At 43.2% G+C, this 19,065-nt stretch overlaps 5 protein-coding genes across 6 annotated transcripts; 3 read left to right on the plus strand and 2 right to left on the minus strand.

Annotated features, from left to right (window-relative positions):
* Nucleotides 1-1,658: 1,658 nt before the first annotated feature.
* EAE98_011906 (uncharacterized protein) lies at nucleotides 1,659-3,191 on the plus strand (the record flags this gene model as incomplete). 2 transcript variants are annotated; one of them, XM_038959529.1, is made up of 6 exons in its annotated part: nucleotides 1,659-1,933; nucleotides 1,987-2,129; nucleotides 2,183-2,758; nucleotides 2,827-2,851; nucleotides 2,902-3,033; nucleotides 3,116-3,191. In XM_038959529.1, 6 exons carry the CDS (start codon nucleotides 1,659-1,661, stop codon nucleotides 3,189-3,191), a joined length of 1,227 nt encoding a protein of 408 aa, XP_038804068.1. The 2 variants fall into 2 exon arrangements, with proteins under 2 accessions (XP_038804068.1, XP_038804069.1); XM_038959530.1 differs by having other exon boundaries at nucleotides 2,902-3,027.
* A 2,186-nt stretch (nucleotides 3,192-5,377) lies between these two features.
* Nucleotides 5,378-7,485, minus strand: EAE98_011907 (uncharacterized protein; the record flags this gene model as incomplete). Its single annotated transcript, XM_038959531.1, has 4 exons — nucleotides 5,378-6,116; nucleotides 6,179-6,864; nucleotides 6,929-7,180; nucleotides 7,230-7,485. The coding sequence occupies 4 exons, from the start codon at nucleotides 7,483-7,485 to the stop codon at nucleotides 5,745-5,747; spliced, it is 1,566 nt and encodes a 521-aa protein (XP_038804070.1). The 3' UTR covers nucleotides 5,378-5,744.
* A 950-nt stretch (nucleotides 7,486-8,435) lies between these two features.
* On the minus strand, nucleotides 8,436-10,014 carry EAE98_011908 (uncharacterized protein; the record flags this gene model as incomplete). The annotated part of the gene is made up of 2 exons (XM_038959532.1): nucleotides 8,436-9,902; nucleotides 9,955-10,014. 2 exons carry the CDS (start codon nucleotides 10,012-10,014, stop codon nucleotides 8,436-8,438), a joined length of 1,527 nt encoding a protein of 508 aa, XP_038804071.1.
* A 629-nt stretch (nucleotides 10,015-10,643) lies between these two features.
* Nucleotides 10,644-11,705, plus strand: EAE98_011909 (uncharacterized protein; the record flags this gene model as incomplete). Its single annotated transcript, XM_038959533.1, has 3 exons — nucleotides 10,644-11,056; nucleotides 11,128-11,279; nucleotides 11,418-11,705. 3 exons carry the CDS (start codon nucleotides 10,644-10,646, stop codon nucleotides 11,621-11,623), a joined length of 771 nt encoding a protein of 256 aa, XP_038804072.1. The 3' UTR covers nucleotides 11,624-11,705.
* Nucleotides 11,706-12,695: 990 nt separating this feature from the next.
* EAE98_011910 (uncharacterized protein) lies at nucleotides 12,696-18,787 on the plus strand (the record flags this gene model as incomplete). The annotated part of the gene is made up of 3 exons (XM_038959534.1): nucleotides 12,696-15,606; nucleotides 15,659-16,119; nucleotides 16,165-18,787. 3 exons carry the CDS (start codon nucleotides 12,696-12,698, stop codon nucleotides 18,601-18,603), a joined length of 5,811 nt encoding a protein of 1,936 aa, XP_038804073.1. The 3' UTR covers nucleotides 18,604-18,787.
* Nucleotides 18,788-19,065: the final 278 nt, after the last annotated feature.

Genomic DNA, 19,065 nt, shown 5'->3' on the forward strand with positions numbered 1-19,065 from the left:
CGAGATTCTACGGGAAAAGATGATAACAATAGCAACAGTTGCATCTCACACGATTATTGGCATACGTATGCTTTCCGTTCCCGAAGATATCCACAGGAAGATTATCAATGTCACGATCTTATGCCGAGGCCGAATTTCTTCATGTATGCGAGGCTGAAATGTTCAGGTGTGATCCTTCTTCATGGGATAGATGACTAGCTCGCTTGGCTTTGACCGTGTTGATCTTTGGCGGGTTGATGGGCCTAAGATTTCTTTTGTGCCGTAGAACATAAGATCGATGGTTTATGGAAGATGTTGCGAGTGCAAATTCCGTAAAACCACCAGTTTTGCTTACTCAGACTTGCAGAAACCCCTTGGAAAGATTGAATAATTACTTCGTAGTCTAGCTAACAGGTAAATTAGTGTATATTTAGCGTCTGGGCACCTGTAACTGAGTTTCAATTTGGCCCAAGTCGTCCGTTATTCACGAACTTCTTGACGCCAAATCACATTCAATTCATCCTCCGGAAGCATCCGACGGAAACTAAATATACGAAACGACATCCAATCACCTGAATCACCATAAAGAGTCAAAAGAATCGAATAAATCCTTGATTTGGTAACAAAAATTGACAAAACAATATTATGCAACTGTTTTTGATAATCTGCAGCCTATCCTTGGCTTAAAATTAGTGAGCCACAGCAGCGGCTCGTTTATTTATTGGCTTAGTCTTCAGGCTTCTGGCGCACGTGTTTACCCTGCACCAGGGCTTCTTTTTTAACAGGGTTTGCCCGAACCTTGGATTTTTCTTTCCCCGATCTTGTTTGTGCCATTGCATCCGCGATACTCGAAAAGAAACAAAGCTTTGCGGCTTAGTATCAAACAAAATCTTCACTGGGCGGCACTTAGTTTTGTAGCACGCTGAAGATCGCAAGGACTGCTGAATTATGACACGGTCGTATCGGAGTTGAGACTGCCATTTAAAGCCTTGTTCATATCAAAATGACCAAGATACACGGTATACATACCCCAGTACCGATACCGAGAATAGGACAGCTGCAGAGATGAAGATTGTGGCGTTGTATCTGCATTCGGATCAGAGGTAGTCAGAGATAGTTGGAGATACCTAGTCATCTCACATTACTGTACAGTAGCTTTGAAGTATCGCTCAAGTCACTGTCAGCACACACATCATCCTTCGTATTGATCCTTCCTCTCACTGCACTCTCCAGGCTCTCTCCACATTTATCACTCCACTTCATTGCATCTGACAAGAAGTATTCAAGCAATGAAACCAATAAGGATCATTCTTCGAAATCGACTTGTTGAGTTGGTTGTGCGGCACAGCAAGGCTTGTATCTCGGTCTCTAGTGTAACGCAGAAGCTGGAGACGTTCCGTTTCTATTGTTTTATGGATATTATTCATTCTGTCAGATGGAATCTGTCAATATTCTGGGTAGTTTTGAAGAATCCTGTGTAGTATTGCGCGTGTCTACGATTCTGTAGCTGCGGTATGTTTCTTTTTTTGGATGGGCTCGGCGAGCAGCGGAACAGCTCAGATCCAATTGATCCAGCTCATAAAGTATTTGCAGATATCAAAGTTGCTATATGACCCCACAAACCCAATTGTAACTCACATTAATCACATTCATCATTCATTATCATTTGGCTTTTCATCATGTTTTCTTCAATCGTTCAACTCTCTTACACGTTCGTTGTGTTAACATCCATCTTTACTTATGTCAACGCAGACTGTGCATCATATGGTATCGATTTCCAGAATGGAGGAAACTACTTCATCAATAGCGCAGATAATTCCAGCTTCACCGCCGTCACTCAATTTACCGGATGCTCAGGCGAGGCTGAAGTGATTCTCGTTGCTCCTAATGATGATTCATGGGAGTGCAGTGACATTGAAACTCAACCTGACGGTACCAACATGCTTTCAACATGGTATTTATCCTTTTCAAGGACTTCAGGTTGACACTTTGACTAATATTTGTCAGTCCCATCTCCAAAAATCAGATGTACAGCGGCACTTGGACCATTGTTATTTTGGCAAACAATGGAGCTGGAGCTTCTTTCGCCGCTCAGAGAACATTTGAACTCACCGTTGGAACTCAGGCCACAGTAACATATATCCCAACCGGTAAGTTGTTCAAAGTGATTTGACGAAAGTTCTGGGAATTTGACGTTCGTTAGTGAACATTACGAATGTTGTGATACCATCAACAACTCTACCAACTACCATTACTGACACCGATTCAACTACACTTCCTGCTGTTACAATTACCGCAGCTTCAGCCACTGCCAAAAGTACAGTTACAATTACACCCAAGAGGGTTACAACTACGAAGACTACCACCTCCACACGTACTATCACTTCAAGAAAATACACCTTCCCCATCGTTACAGTTACAAAAACAGCCTCATGCAGACTTCCCACCAAGCCTCCCATCCAGGATGTATACCCCAATCAACATTTCCTTCTCTTGGCTCAAAGTGTCACATCCGACTCTTCCGTTAAACGTACCGCCATGCCAGCACCCGCAGCTGCAGTCATTACTCCGGCTCCAAGGGCCAATCCTGAAAGTCGAGATGCTATTGTTGACATTGCTAATGTTTTTGGACGTCGCGCTGTTGGTCGCGTCATGGCAAAGAAGCTTAAAAAGCGTGCTCCAGATGTTCCAACTGTGACAGTCACCGACACAACCACATCTGATTGGATCACATCCACTGTTACCAGCACTGCTGCTACTACAACTTTCTTTAGCACAGGTGAGATTTTACTATCCGAATTTTGTTTGATGGATGCTAGTATTTACTAATACACCTCACTCGTTTAGCTACTACAACTAAATTCACCACTATGTAAGAATAAATTTCCCTTCCAAGTTATCTAATATCTAACAAAACCATAGTACCCCTGCACCAGTTACTATTCGCAGCGGAGTAACTACTGCAACTGTAACGGCACCAACGCCTACAACAACAAAGACTACCCAGACTTTCACCGTTACCACAGTTACATCGACAATCACGTACAAGTATGCGTATGTTTCATTGCGTGAAATCCAATCCATTTGAGCAATCTCATACTTTTATCTAATCTTGCTAACATCTCACTTTCTCTAGGATCACTATCACAAAGACGACGACGCCGGCTTCAGTCATCGCAACCTGCACTTCGAAGGGTGGCTCAATTGTTTGATCATCTTAAATGAATTTTTTACATTTTTATTCTACATTCCTTTGTGTGCCATCTTCTGAACTTTTCTTCTGGGGGTTTAAATCTGAAGTAATTGGGGTGCGACGCGATTTGATACGAGACCTATTTCCTATTCAAAGATGGAACTGTGTTAAGTCACACCACAATACGAGCTGGGCGATGTTACATTTTCTCCGTCTTTCTACCTGGAGTTATTTTTATATATCTGTGCAATTGAATCAAGTATATTGAAATATTCTCGTGTTCGCCGTCTTCAATGTAGCATTCGGCTTTTTTACCCGTGTATGCTTGAGAAAATCTGCATGCATTATGCACAGCATTTACCCCCAGATTGTGGCGAAACCCCCGAACAAATTATCCGCTGGCAGTGCATGTCTAGTCTCCCCAATGTTCTCTATACAAGAAAGTTTGATAGATTAATGCTCGATATCCACGCATTTCATCGCGGCTCTGATTCTAAATTACGTATTTCCTTTTTAAAAAAAGATTTGGCTTAAGAGAACAGGAGTTAGCTTTTATCACTCGTCTGGGTAATGTCAACTATGAGCATGCATCCATCGGGTTTCTAACGCTCAAAGGTCTCTTTTGGATGTTAAATCTCTTCTTTATTTTTACAATGAGCTGGAAACTTAATTATAGGAAAATCCCCGACTCCATTATTGATCGATAATTCTTTTGTTGAATTCTTTCTATCTTTGAGCAAATGTAATTTTTTAGTAAGAGCGGTGCTAACACCTTGAAAGGGTGAATCGTTCCTATGACATAATACTGTCTTTTATTTATTAAACACAGGTTCAAGAACAGCACGTTGCATTGAGAGGCTACGGACAATGAAATTGCAGAGAGCAGCGACATTTTACAAGGACAATATGACCAGAGCTCCTCTACGTACTGATAATCATGGATTTTTCAATCAAAAAATTCTAGAGGAGCAGAAATTAACTTTGAATCAACATAGCAAGTACAACAAGACGATGTATCGAGGCATCTCAAATAACATATCGACATGTAAGGTATTCAGTTCCAGGAACAAACAGCCATCGAGTCCACCCAAATAGAAACATTCACCACCACTAATCATTCGCTCGATCGTGTTAATCGTGAAATCTGCAAGCCTAAGATCCACGCCCTTGGTTCCAGCTTGGCTCTTCTGCAAGCCTTCTTCCTCCCGCTGAGGCTTTCGGGCTTTCGCTACTCTTACCGACGGGAACGAACTTGTCAATCCACATCCCAATTTGTCTGTCAATACAGTTCGTCTGACTCTTTCTTTAGCTCTCGCTGGTTCATAGTTGCCATTCAGCTGCCAAATAAGATATCGGTCAAGGCATAAAATATCTCACTACCAAGCGCCCTTCATCTAAAAATTCTCCAGATAAACATCGCACGTCGCACAGGAAATAAGATCGGAGTCTCCAAGTCTTAAATATCAAGAGTGTATGCCTTGTGCCTGAGCTGATGTTCATGCAATATATCCCGCGATTCCATGTTTCATCTTGACTCACTTCACCACCAGCTCGTGATTCATCTTCCGTTATATTCGGAACAATATTCGGAACGATATTGATGTCAATAAATCTACGGTAAGCTGCTGAGATAAGATGGCTGTGTAAAGCCAATATACGGCTCTTGCAATACCTTGTGCACACTGCCAGTCTGAGTTTCTTTGCGTAATTGTTCGGTTGATAGGTAGGTAGATAGTGCAAGGTAGTCTTACACGAAGTCAGAAAGGCTGATATTCTATGGGGACAGTAAGAGTACATTCTAAGTACATGAATAAAATCGAATAAAGTTGCGGGGATAAGCTTGCATTGATTATGGTGAGAAAAAACCTTAAGACTACACGTGTCACGATGTACATGAATATCTCATCAGCATCAGCATCAGCATCGGAAAATTATTATCCCACTTACCGATTGTGAGACGAAAAGTACTGAGACATCATAATGCGATACGAAATGTACCTAAGTCAGGGTCCGGAATTCCCCAGTCGTTCGACTTCCTCTCGTGTTCTTCTAACGGCTGTTTACGTACCTGCGAAACAAGTGTACACGCGAGAGACATTTTAACGAGGTTGTGCGCAATGGAAGCTGCATTTGTATGGATGTACCTAGGTAGGTATGTAATTCGACGCAACGTATGTAATTTTGAGTCAGCAATCTGATGTGTCACCAATCTCACCCCAAAGTCTAGACGCAAACAATTGATGTTGTTCTGTATGTCAAATTCAGACCCAATATTACTGGACCAGTAGATAAGCTATTATGCCCACCACAACCCCACTGCTGGAGAAGAAACTAGAGGTTAATAATCTCCTATTTAGGATACTTGGCTTACGGTGTACCAATACTTTCTGTCTCACCTGTGCTGTATATATATATGCATGTATGTGCAAGGTGTACGCAATCTTCTCGGAGCTAATTGCGAACCAAGCCACTGGTATAGTGTAGTGCACATCGTGAGAACACACGACAATACATGATAGCAATAAATCCCAGGTCCAGAAAATTGATAGAATTATGTAATGCATCTATCTCCCTAGAACCCTCCCAAATCATATTTGAAAACAGCACACCGCTTGTCCAGTGCTCCTCCATTCACGCTTCCCAGCCCATTAACATTGAATACAGCAACCTGATTAACACCTGCATTGACATTCAATTTATTCCATCCTGGACCCGCTTGAGGGTTTTTGGCGAAATCGGCCCATGACTTTTGGATCAAGGCACTTAGGCTTATTTCGGCTGCGGTAGAGTTTGCGGGTAAGTTACCGAAGACGAGAGGAATTTCCGAGGAGTGATAAGCGCCGAGACCTGGGACTGGTTGGATGTTTGCAAAGGTTGCATTGTAGTAATAACGGAAGGTAGGGTAACCGGCAGCGGAGCTTGAATTTGCGACAGTAGCACCAGGCTGTGGGGTGGGGTTTAGTCAGAGGTATTTGGAAAGGAAGGAGGGAATTGGGCTAAACGTACACATTGGAATATTATATCGGTATAAATTTGTTCGACGACAGCGGCTGGTGTGTTCAATCCATCTTGGCCGACAGGATACGTAGCAAAAACTTCAGCCTGTAGTGTGGCGTTGCCCGGAAATAGTGTTTGCAAAGCTGCTGTAATATTGCTTTGTCCATAAACGAAAGCAGAACCCTCCTGAGCATTTGAGCCGATAAGTACCGGTACATTTGCAATTTGGCGATTCGCTCTCCTGAGTTGCGGGTTTGAAACACGAGTTAAGTTATCTACAATTGGCTGGAACGATAGTCCCGCGTGCTCAATGTAAGATTTAATGGCGAGTGCATCGGCAGCTCGTAGGCAAGCAAGCACGCTACCGGTTTTGGAACAACCAAGACCAGCAGCGAGGGCATTCCAAGATGAGGTACCAGAAACAGTGCCAAGTCCAGGTGTAGCCGTTAGGGTCCGAATACTGTCTTGCCCAGATTGCATGATTGCTGCGCGAAATGGTGGAAAAATTGGATAACTGGTGACTAGAGCATCCACAGAGAGTGCACCGGCGGATTCGCCAAATATCGTTACTTTAAGAGGATCACCACCAAATGCTAAGATATTAGCTCTGATCCAAGCTAGTGCTAGTCGTTGATCAAGAAGTCCTAGGTTCTGTCCTATGTTGGGCAATTCCGGAGAGTTTGGAAAGCCAAAAACTGTTTCTGATTAGCCATTGCTAGATCATGATGTCAATTTTGAAGAACACCTAAGCAGATTTACCATTAGTTCGGTAGTTGAAAGTTACAACAATCACATTTTGCTTTCCAGCTATGTTACTACCATCATAGTATGGAGATGACGCTGAGCCAAACTGCAAAGCACCACCATAAATCCATACCATCACCGGAAGTAATGAAGCGGGAGTAGCTGCAGATGGAGCATATACATTGAGATATAGGCAATCTTCACTTTCTGCCGCAGGTGGTGGGTTATTGAAGAGAGTTAGGGTGAAGGCGCGAGTGGCATCTGGATCTGCAGGTGATCAGGAAAATTCCGTTGAAGATAATATAATTTCACGTACAGTTGAATTGCTGGATACATGCTGGCTGAAGCTGTGTTGCGTTGTATGAATTGCCTGCGAATGAGCCTGGTCCAACAGGTGGGCCAAAGCGTTGAGGTGGTCTTGCAAAAGGTATACCGAGAAACTTGGCAACAGGCAAAGTGACTCCTGGAATGGGGGAAAGAATGCCATTGACGACGCCTTGAGGAACAATTGCGATTGGGTTGAGAGCCCCAACAAAGCCGGCTAGAGCCAGAAGAAAGCCAGTTGTAATCATGGTGAAAAACTTTGCTTCAAAACTTTGGATCGTCTTAGAAGAAGGAGTCGAGAAGATGAAGCTGTCGATAATCTCATTATTTTGGAATCAAACATTGTGACTTTATACTTCTTTTACCATGTCGACAGTGGCATTCACGGCACGTTAGTTAGCACCATTTCGCGATCTTTGACATTACATTCGCATCATTTGCAGATATTTGCAACCACTCGGGACATTCTCCAAGTCGAGATTATCGAGGTAACGTTGGGAAAGTCACCAATCGCAACTCTTCCATCAAGTTGAACTCCGAGGTATAATGTTAAGTGGCGGCATTGACTACTTTAAATGAAATGTAACCATGGCAATAGCTTGGAACCGGGACTAAAACGTCTGTCAATGTAATTTTGTCATATTTAACCGTTTTCCAGAACTTCTTGATGGTGGTAGAGATTTCATTAGACTTCTCATCGAATCTGTGAAAAATGCCGAGGTGTTCGAATATTCCAAGTTTATTGATCAAGTGGAGTGAGAATACAGTAGATGATCAAATGAACGTATCAAGAGGCGAACAAATGGATCCTGGTTTTCCGTTTCTGCGCCTCATAAAAGGGAAAGAACGAAATTTTATCTCAAGTTTCTTCAGATATGGATCCAGAGCGTGGCTCTCAGGGATGGTGATATGCTTTGGAATCCGTAAACCCTCGCCTCTGCGAGATACGTATGGCTACGATTGAAGGCAGTATTGCAGTAACGTGAAAGCTGGGATTGATCGCAAGGATAAAATCTTCAGCGGATAAATGCATCGGATTTATGTCTTATTGAAGAAATATTTCCGTCTGGGGTAGGATGACCATTATGAATGGGGTAAGAATCGCTTCAAAGAGCCAATTGAGTGCCGAGCTACCGCTTTTTAATAAAAGAGGGGCTTTGATCAAGGAATCCAGAAGACAAGTCATTTCAACTTTCTTTCAAGCACCGAATGCATAGCTACCAAGCAAGGTATACACTTTCCAAGGATCGTTCTCGCTTCTTTTCTCGAGAATTTGAGCAACAAGTTCGGCATTTCGAATGCCAAAATGACTGCCGATATAATGCAATTTTTCGGTAGCCCATTTCCATATACTGGAGTCAGAATCTCTGACAAATCCAGCTATGTAAAGTGGGAATATAAGTGTATAGCAGGCCAATCTGTGCGAAGGTGTATGGGACGTGCAAGAATTATGCGATGTAACAACTGGGTGCAGTAATTCTATTTGTCCTAGCGACTTCACAGCACCCACACAGTCGAGATATTGTGGAACAGAAGCACAAATGTTAGACGCAATCTCATTTACTTTGATAAGATACTGCGAACGCTCCATCTCAGTGGTGGCGTTCGATACGAGAAAGTTCACCACTAAAACGTGAGCCAGTCTCACAACATTCCACGTCTGGGTTGAATGTCTATCGGGGTATGAATAGTAGACGTTTCCATAGACCATCCTAGAGGGTAGAGTCCTGAATATTTGTTTGATTCTTACATCGCGGTCAGAGAAATTTTTGAGGATGGAATCTAATTCTCTTGCTTCTTGAAGAGAGCTTTCCCTAGCGCGTTTTCCATTTTGAATATTGTTTTGCAAATTGACATATTGCGCCATTATTTTCGACAATTGCCATTTGGGATTCCTAGGAACATCAATGGAAGGACTTTTCTCCAAGTATTCTCGAAGGCGAAAGAAACCAGTTGGCAGAGCAGTACCCGCTGCGAGAGAGGTAATGAGCAAATTTGTGCTCAACCGTGTGAAAGCACGCATTGCAGTACTTGATGTAGTAAATTGGTCTCCACACCTTTCGGATATAGCGAGAGCTCCTCGTAGGTGGCTACTCCACCCTCGATTTCCAAAAGGTTGAGTAGTTGAGAGCTTTTCGAACAAATCCAAAAGTAGAGTTGTGAATAGTGTCGTCATTTCCCTTGATGTTTCAGGTGATTTTAGAACTTTACTCATGACGCCAAGAGCGCCTGTATACCTTTCCAAAGCAATTAAACGCGCTTTTTGCGAGCCGAACTGGTGTGAAAGATATGCTAAACTGGCGGCATCTATTGTTAACTGTAAATATACAGGTGCTTTCTCTGATTGATGATATGGCTTCAAGAAATCCCAAGCCCCTGATCCGTTGATTTGACCTGCAAGAATATAATGGTCGAAGAACAACTCTTTCGCCTGAACGTCGAGTGCCAACGGAAGATAACGTGGTTCGGTATTGGAAGCTCCTAACTTCATCAGTAGCGAATTTCCACCACCATTGGTGTCATTGATGCGATGGCGCACAGCCGTCGCTTTCCGATGTAAGCTGTCGGTTTCATCTCTGATGCGCAGCTTTTCGGTATCCCGATATCCAGTGCAAATCACCCTGGCTCTCATGCATGAGCCACAAGTCACAGGCGCAAGGTCACACTGCAACGAATGTCAATCGTGATGTAATTAGAAAGATCGCGTTTTGTAATACCTTGAGTCTCCGAGCTCTACATCTTTGACAAGCTTTAGATGGTCTTCCACGAAAGGACATAATGATGATTCCACACCGAGAACCAAACGAAACTCGGAAATTGATATTACCGCGATGGATAATTTAGCAGGTGTGGTTCTATCAATTTAAGCGAATAAGTCGTAGATAATTACCCAAATTTAGACAAGTTGACTGGTTAGCTGGTTGGTTAGACTTTGAATTGAATTTGGTGATTTCTCTCTCTTTTTGTAAGAAGACTGTTCGATTTTCTTTGACTTCAACAAGCCAACGGATGGAGAAATTTAGAAGAAGAGTTAATAGTTCCACTCGTGAGAATGATCCACAAACATTCCAAGCCTAACCTATTCTGGGATACATTTCGACGCTAAACCTTTGACCAATGAAAATCATTAAAAGTATTGGCTGTGAACTTCGCCTTCAATCCATTGTCTTAGCTAGAGATGGAGAGCGGTATAGACATCATGCCTTTGGATTAAGGAGAGCTCTGATGGCGCTCATATCTGACCCATCTCAAAGTCCGATCCATGACATTTGTGGGACTTAAGATTGTTAACTCCTTGGTGTAAATACTATAAAGTTTTTATGAAAGCCAGTGTCACTTCTCAATATCTCAAATTGAAACATTCCACTTATCAATTCCGTATTATCAAAGCTATCAACCTCTCGAAATGACATTCCCTTATAAGCACGTTCTTCTCATCGGAGCTACATCTGGAATCGGTCTTGCAATGGCTGAACGTCTCGTTCAAGAATGTAAAGTCACCATCGTCGGTCGTCGCAAGGATCGACTCGATGAGTTTGTAGCCAAGCATGGCGATCAAGCGAAATCCATCCCTTTCGATATCGGTGATACTGAGAAAGCCTCTCAATTTGCAGCTGACGTGATTGAGAGCTCTCCTGATATCGATTGCGTCTTCCTCAATGCAGGATATCAACGCAAACATGATTTTTCTAAGCCTGAAAGTGTCGATATCAAGGGCTTCAACTATGAGATGCACGTGAATTTTACCAGCTTCGTGGTATTAACTCATGCTTTTCTTCCGTATCTTTTAGAGAAGAAGCAGGAGACCAGCTTCATCTAGTTAGTTACCTCGTCACGACTTCTATGTCACTTCCAATTTAGGAAACGAACATCGGCTAACGAGATAAAAGCACAACTACAAACCTGAGCATGGTGCCAGCCGTAACTTTAACAGGTTACTCTGCTTCCAAGGCAGCTCTCAGCTCATTCATTCTTTGCTTGAGGGATGACCTTCGGGACACGTCAGTAAAGGTCATCGAGTTATCCCCTCCTATGGTTCAAAGTAAGTTTGATGCTCACCTTCCTATTCCATCTCCGCCATCTTGCCTCCATTGTCCCGTCACCTACTTCAATCCTCTCACCTCATTCCCGCCCGTTGCTTTCTTGTTGCCTATTCCATCCAAACTAACACTCACACCAGCCGAACTCCACAACTATATGGGACCCCACGGTCGTAAACTAGGTATGCCCGCCGGCGAATTTACAGCCAAAGCATACACCGGTCTATGCAGCGGTGAAGACACCATTTTCATCGGAGATCTAGCTTCTGCTGGTAGCATCTCGGATATTGCTATCAAGAGACGGGAGTTGTTTGAGAAATTGGCGAAGCTGATTAGAAGTCATTAAGCTTAGATATCTGAAAACTGGAGAAGGAAGCAAGATGTGTCATAAACCAGTAAATGGAGGGTGACTTATGAGTATACAGTGAGGGACTGGAAATCAGAACGTTTTCTTCGCAACAATGTATTAACGAACTTCGGTATTAGGGAAATATAACTGATTCATCAGTACGTAAATATAGCATTTCTACTTCAACGGAGGATCATTACATTTGAAACGGAAAATAAATGAAATGTTTTCTCATCGACTGCTTATAAGAACGAACGAACGAGTCAAAGACTCAAATTTAAATCGTGAATGAGAGCAAAGACCAAGAGTACAAGATAATCCAATCCCAATCCCAAAACATAAGAATTTACTGGTTTGAGAAATTCTAATAAACTATATCAATATAAGAGATGTGTTTTAAGCAATAACCTAGCTTATAGATGATGCAACATAGCAAATACAGGAACTTTCCTCTTGTGCGTGCTTGGCTATTAATCGGACGAGGTAGACAACAAAACTCAGGGCAAAGCAGCTTCTTGATATTGTTTTCGACATCAGATATTGTGATTAAGCTGTCATGACTACCTCCTAATACAGTAATATTCATGAGGGCTACGATTCCATCTGTAAGACAAGACCGACTATCTCACTCACAGCAAGTCAAGCGACTAATCAATCAAAAGCCAGTTGAACAAGTAACAGTATCGGAAGTGGTAGAACGTTGTTGAGTCTCATGTCGCCATGATAGATTTCGACCCAGTGATGAGCGACGATGTAAACTGTTGTCTTGAACTACCTAGGTAGGCATTCTCACTCATACTGTAGACAACCAATCTGAAGATTGATTGCGGGGAGTTGATGCTGTAGCCTCGTATGGTCCGTGCACTGGCTGATCATAACCTTCGATGCAGCCTTGTTCTTGTTCGCGCCTTCTACATTCACGACGCGTTTCCTAGAAAGTACTCAAAGAATGAAGGAGAGGCAATTATCGTAAAGATCCGAGATATATAAAGGTAGAGTGCGACGAACAAACTTGGGAAAATAATGGCAGATTGTATGCGTTCATGATTTTTCACAATATTTCCAAAATATGGCCTTGGTCAATTCTCTAGGTCTACATCAACCTACAGGACTTCAATATGCTATTAAAGAAGGATACCTGACTGCAGATGCATCTAGTAGTTCTTACGACTGGTATAATGTTTGCGACGATGATACAGGCTCAGAAGTCGACGACGAACTATTAGTTACACCAAGATGTGTGATTTGGTCTCGGGGAGGGGTTTTTCGAAAAAGCTACAATTTTGATCTCGAGAAAGAACCCATTACACAGGCATTGTTGACCTCATTTCCCAGCGTGGGACCACTACCATCCAAGAAAGGAACACCAAAGACACATCAGAAGGGCTTGAATACAAAGGAGAAGGCAATTGTAGTGTTCTTGAAGACGCAGGCGCATGTTTACTTTCTCTCTGGAACTAGTCATGTTATACATTTGCCATTTGAGGTCGAGTCTGCCACTGCAGCACCTATCGGTCTCATTATACAGCGAAAGCTACGTTCAGAAACTAATGTTGCAGCATCTATAAAGTTTCCACGAGTACCACCCAACTCTTTTGTCTCGTCTCAGCCTCAACCATGGTCTGCGACAAGTTCAATCCAGTCCACTTTTTCCACTGCGGACTTGGGTGCTCCTATGCAGATGCCAACTCAAATGTCTACTCTGGGAGATTTGTGGGAACCTCCTTCTATTCAAAGTGATGCAAATTGGCCACGATTATTTTCCTTATCCGATCCATTGTCAGAAATGGGTTTAGTCGTTGCTCAGCCAGGCTTGTCTGACGGCCGAGTAAAACGTAGGAGTTCTGGCAAGATATCAACATTGGACCCTTCGGAAGAGATCCTTCATGTATCTCGACCGAACGAATTTTCTGCCAAGGACTCAGAAAACCCTCTTGTACTGGCTATCACCCTGAATCGCGAGACTAGTATGTATACTGTGTGGAAGCTGACTTATGTTGGACAAGAAACCATACCGAACGGCAAATCTCGAGTTCCGAGTGGTGCAGCGTCGCGCCGACGAAGCTCATTCATGCCGGGCGGAACAGGTGCTACAACACCCATAGGAAATAGTCAGCAAACGATGCGAGAAAGCTTTGGCGGAGTCACCCCTGGATTCAAGAAAACTCCTGCATGGTCTGAAGATGCGAAAAAAGACAAAAAAATCGATTTTGCCTCTACTCTTGATCCCGATTATGAAGGTGGAATTATGCCCAGGAGAAGCTCCCGACGTGTAAGCTCAATGCTAGCAAGAGCAGATCTATCCGCTTCACACGAGCGAAATGCTTTCTCTGAACTGGCAACTGGTCATCAGCACAATGCAGGTCGACTTCGCGATTCTTTGGGAAGCCAGCATACCAGAACGAGTATTGGACTAAATGGGCAAGCTTTCTCTCAGCCCAGTCAATTGAGCCAGAGCGTCAATAGTTTCCTTGAAGCACCTGTTGACGAACTTCTCGATCAACTTCGTGCTGGGGGTGATTTTGGCGGCTTCAACGATATGGGCCTTGATGATGACGAATTTGACGCTCTTAGACAGGAGATCATCCTTACCAAAGTCTGTAGTGTCTCCGCCGAACATAGTAATCTTCGCTTTTCGAGTCAACATATACCCGCAAAGAGTCAATGTAAGATCTTTATACTACCTGCACCACCGTCTGCGGCAGATGATCAGCAGGGAAATTCAATAGTCATATGTATCTTGGATTCAGACGAGAAAAAGCTTCTTGTAATGACTCTTAACACCAAAGTTCATAGAAGAGCCAACTACAATGACAATGAGGTCTCTCCAAATTCAGATAAGGAAATAACTTTAGTCAACTTGAAGGAAGTTATGAGAGCTCCAGGCGTGATCGATGCTTGCAAATTCGACGACGGCGATATATCTCGGATTCTAGTTTTGACTGAAACAGATGACGGTTTTGGAGAACTAAGTCTACAAGCCCCATGGAGTATTCTCATGAAGGTGACTCTGCCTGCAAATTTCGTCATACACAACATTCGAAACTTGAGTCACGACCAACATCCACGTGAAAAGAGGGAAGGAAGCTTCAAGAGAGTGCTTAGTCAAGGTCCTCGTGCTTTAAAGGGTCTGCGTAATCCAAAACCTCGAGGGCTAGTCGATTTGGTAGATGACGAAGGCAAAATGCATCAGCTGCAAATACTCATGCAGCCACGCAGTCCTTACGTGGCTAAAATTCTTGAGGTGTGCACTAAAGTTTTACCAGGTGCAAGTGGAGGCGAAGGAATGCTTGTTACATGGTGGAATGCTATGAGGTGGCTTGAGCTCGAATCTGTTGAAACTGCAGATGCAGAATGGACGTCTCTACTCATTGTTCTATTCTCAATGGTTATCAGCTTTAGCGCAGCCAAACAGCCTCAGAAGAAGGCTCACGCCACAAGAAAATCACGTGCAGCATTATTACGATCTAGCAGTGGCGGGCAAGTGGATGTGAGTTGCTATGAGACTATGCTCAGTCGATTGGCTCCTTATGGAAACCCTATGCCGCCTTGGCTTAACAGTGGTGGATGGAAATGGCTCCTGAATGAACAAGAGGACTCCGGAGTTTTTCCTTCCTCTGAAACGGAAAGCCTTCTATCTACAACCAAGGACAAGGAAACCTTTACTAAAAGGCATGTGACTTTTGCACAAACGTTTTTCTACTCAAAATTGGGCCAGGAAGCGGTTACAGGCTATCTACCGACAGCAACTAATAAATCCCTTGAGCTTCGTCAAGCTGCTCTGATTGATATTCTCACCGCCTTACATTTATTGCGCGAGGAGAGAAAGCTTAACACAACGACAGCCGATTCCTTTAGTACTGGCGTATCTACTCTAACACCGGTACTAACTCAAATTGTCCGATGGCTCAGGTGGGAAAGCTGGATAGATTTTTATGAGACTGAAGAAGCCTCTTTAGTAGATGCACCTTATGACATCGGTAAGCTTCTATACTCTGTGTGCAAGTTGGAAAACGCTCACCATTTTCGTAGATCTCGTTCTCGCAAATAAAATTGCTGAGCCGTTTGATTGTCCATCAATTTACACATGGATTCAGGATTGTTTTCTTGGTCGAAGGTTGATGCCCTTCTTAACACTTCAAGATATAGTGACACTCAGATCTGCCATTCCTACCAGAGGTGTCAGAGATCTTGAGCGATGGCGTAGCTCAACACCAAGAACTCTGCAACTTGCTCAATTTTTTTCATGCATGCAGGATGGATGGTCTCCTGTACAACTCGTAGAAGCACTGTCTGCTTCTGGAGTAGATAGCCTTTTTCTTGAGACTTTACCAGAGGCTATACTTGCACCTCTTCAAGAAGCAATCGTCGAATGTCAAAGTGAACCTCCAACAACATGGAGTCGAGAACTACTTGCACTGGTTGGTCGTGAAGATGTTACTATGCTGTTAACGCCCGGCCGTTCGGCTCGAAACTTCCAGCCCTCTCTATTAGTGAGTCAAGAGTTCTATTGCGTCAACAAAAGCTAACATCTATAGCCACCATCACATGAATCAAGTCTGGACGTTCATGCTATCTGCGCATCTACAACGGAAATTGAAACAACTGGAGCGTTCGATGGATCCGCCGAAGTAGATCGTCAAGCTATTACTCGGGCCATCTTCAAAGATGACAGAAGAGTTAATGAAGCATCTAATATTTTAAACACGTTCCGATCTACAATTGCTCGTGTCAAATCCTCACCTGACTGGACAGAATCAGAATTGTTAGAAGCTCAAAAAGAGCACGCTCAAATGTTGGCTTATCGCACTTTGGCCATACCATCTGGCAAAGGATTACTATATTACAGTGCTCGCATCCCTCTTTTAACCCAAAGATTTGCCATCGGGGGTTTCAATCTAAGCTGTGTCATGAAGCCAAATAACAATACCATAGGTGTTGACAAAAATGCATTCACGGAAGAAAAGGTCTGTTGGGCATTCTTCCACGCAGGCGTATCTGCCGGTCTTAGCATTTCTCGAGATGCAAAAGGTATTGATACTTCATGGATTCTTTACAACAAGCCACAACAAGATCTGAGTAATCGTCATGCCGGGTTCTTACTAGCACTTGGTCTCAATGGCCATCTTAAATCTGTAGCAAAGTGGGTTGCTTTTAGATACCTGACACCAAAGCATACAATGACATCGATTGGACTACTTTTAGGATTGGCGGCATCCTATATTGGTACTATGGATTCATTGATTACACGGCTACTATCAGTCCATGTGACAAGAATGCTCCCACCTGGAGCAGCCGAGTTGAACCTTTCTCCACTTACACAGACTACTGGTATCATGGGTATTGGTTTGTTATATTGTAACACCCAACATCGTCGGATGAGCGAGATCATGGTATCTGAGATGGAGCATATTGATCAAGAAGTTGATGAGGAGCCTTTGAGAAACGAAGGCTATCGACTTGCGGCAGGGTTTGCCCTTGGATTTATCAATCTTGGCAAGGGCTCTGATCTGAAAGGACTTCACGATATGCGACTCACAGAAAGACTCATTTCATTGGCTGCCGGAAGCAAAAAAGTTGACCTTGTACATATCTTGGACAAGTCCACGGCTGCGGCAATAATTTCTGTTGCACTTATTTATATGAAGTCGGAGAATCAGGTGTTGGCTCGCAAGGTAGACGTACCAGATTCTGTTCTCCAATTTGATTACGTTCGACCAGACGCTTTCCTACTTCGAACACTTGCACGGCACTTAATAATGTGGAGTAAGATTGAGCCTTCACACAAATGGATCAAAAAGAGCTTGCCTGCTCCTTACAAGAGTCGAAGTTCGTTGCAATGGATCAGAACCTTGACATCAGCAGACCTTCCATTCTACGATATACTGACTGGGCTCTGTTTCAGCATTGCTTTGAGATTTGCCGGTTCAGCGAATTTGACCGCAAGAGATATACTGCTACACTATTTAGATGAATTTAGACGAATATGTCAAATCGAAGCAGACTCATTTGATAAGAAGTTAGCAAGAAACACCGTCCGCAATTGTCAAGACTTGGTGGCCCTTGGCGTAGCTACTGTCATGGCGGGCACCGGAGATATTGCTGTTTTTCGTAGACTTCGTTCAATGCACGGTCGTGATGATAGTGAAACACCATATGGTAGTCATCTTGCAGCTCATCTGGCCATTGGTGCATTATTCTTGGGTGGTGGTACTTTCACTTTCGGAACTTCAGATAAAGCAATTGCCGCATTGCTTGTGGCATTTTATCCGATATTTCCATCAACTGTTCAGGATAACAAATCTCACTTACAAGCTTTCCGTCACTTCTGGGTCCTAGCCGCGGAACCTAGGTGCCTTATTACAAGAGATATTGACACTGATCAACCTGTTCCAATACCTCTTCAAATTACACTTCGTGATGGGAAAGAAGAGGAACGCCACACACCTTGCCTTATCCCAGAAATTAATCAAATCAAAACGGTTCGAACATGCAGTCCTGAATACTGGAATGTTGTTCTGGATCTAGAGAGCAATAAAGCCCACGTGGAAGCATTCAAATCAACTCAAATTCTATACGTTCGGAAACGCCCAGCTCACGATGCTAGCACCAACGCATTCAAAGCTACTCTTCAAGCCTTAGACGAAGCTGATCAAACAGCCAATCAATCCCTTCAATGGCTTTTTGAACTCCCTGCTTTCTCAACACTTACTAAAGCAGAGAGGGCGTTGGTATTGCCGCCCGATCATGGTGGACCAAGGGATATTCATGCAGGCACAGAACAAACATCCGTGGATTCTAGATTGATTCTTGAACATGCGACGCTAGATAGCGGGAATAAGGACAGATTATTAGGATTAAGGCTGTTGTTTGAGTGGGCCGACAAAGCTATGGAGGAGGGAAGAGAGATGAGGTGGATTAGAAAGGAGGTGGTGCAGAGGTTGAGAGCAAGGGTTTGGGTTGGTGAGATGGAGTAGATGATTTGATTTTGCAGTGAGAATAATCAGATGAATTAATGTGTTATGATGAATGGGACTGGCTTGAAATGGTGTTAAAAGATAGAAGTCAAAAGTTTGGCGGCATTGCAGGTGTGTCTTATAGAAAGGGGTGCGCAAATACTATTCTGTGGTTTTAGATATATCAGATATGAAGACAAGATATAAGTTTGTTCTTCACTATTTATTCTCGCTTTGCACTACTTGTTGTTTCTTATTCAATCATTCACCTGAAATTCCAACATTGATGAAAATTTCAGCGACCCACAAAGTAACCCGTCGCGGGGTCTGTCAAAAGTCCCCCTCTTTGCCGCTAACATCACATTTGCTATTTAACGATTTAACATTCTACTTTCAGCAATAAGGCCTCTTGATGACCATAAGCGACCTTTCCAATTTTTTGAGTGCAAATTTTTCTTTTATTGATTCATGATGTGTATTCAA

Source organism: Botrytis deweyae, assembly GCF_014898535.1.
Source record: "Botrytis deweyae strain B1 chromosome Unknown BDEW_055, whole genome shotgun sequence".
Taxonomy (NCBI): domain Eukaryota; kingdom Fungi; phylum Ascomycota; class Leotiomycetes; order Helotiales; family Sclerotiniaceae; genus Botrytis; species Botrytis deweyae.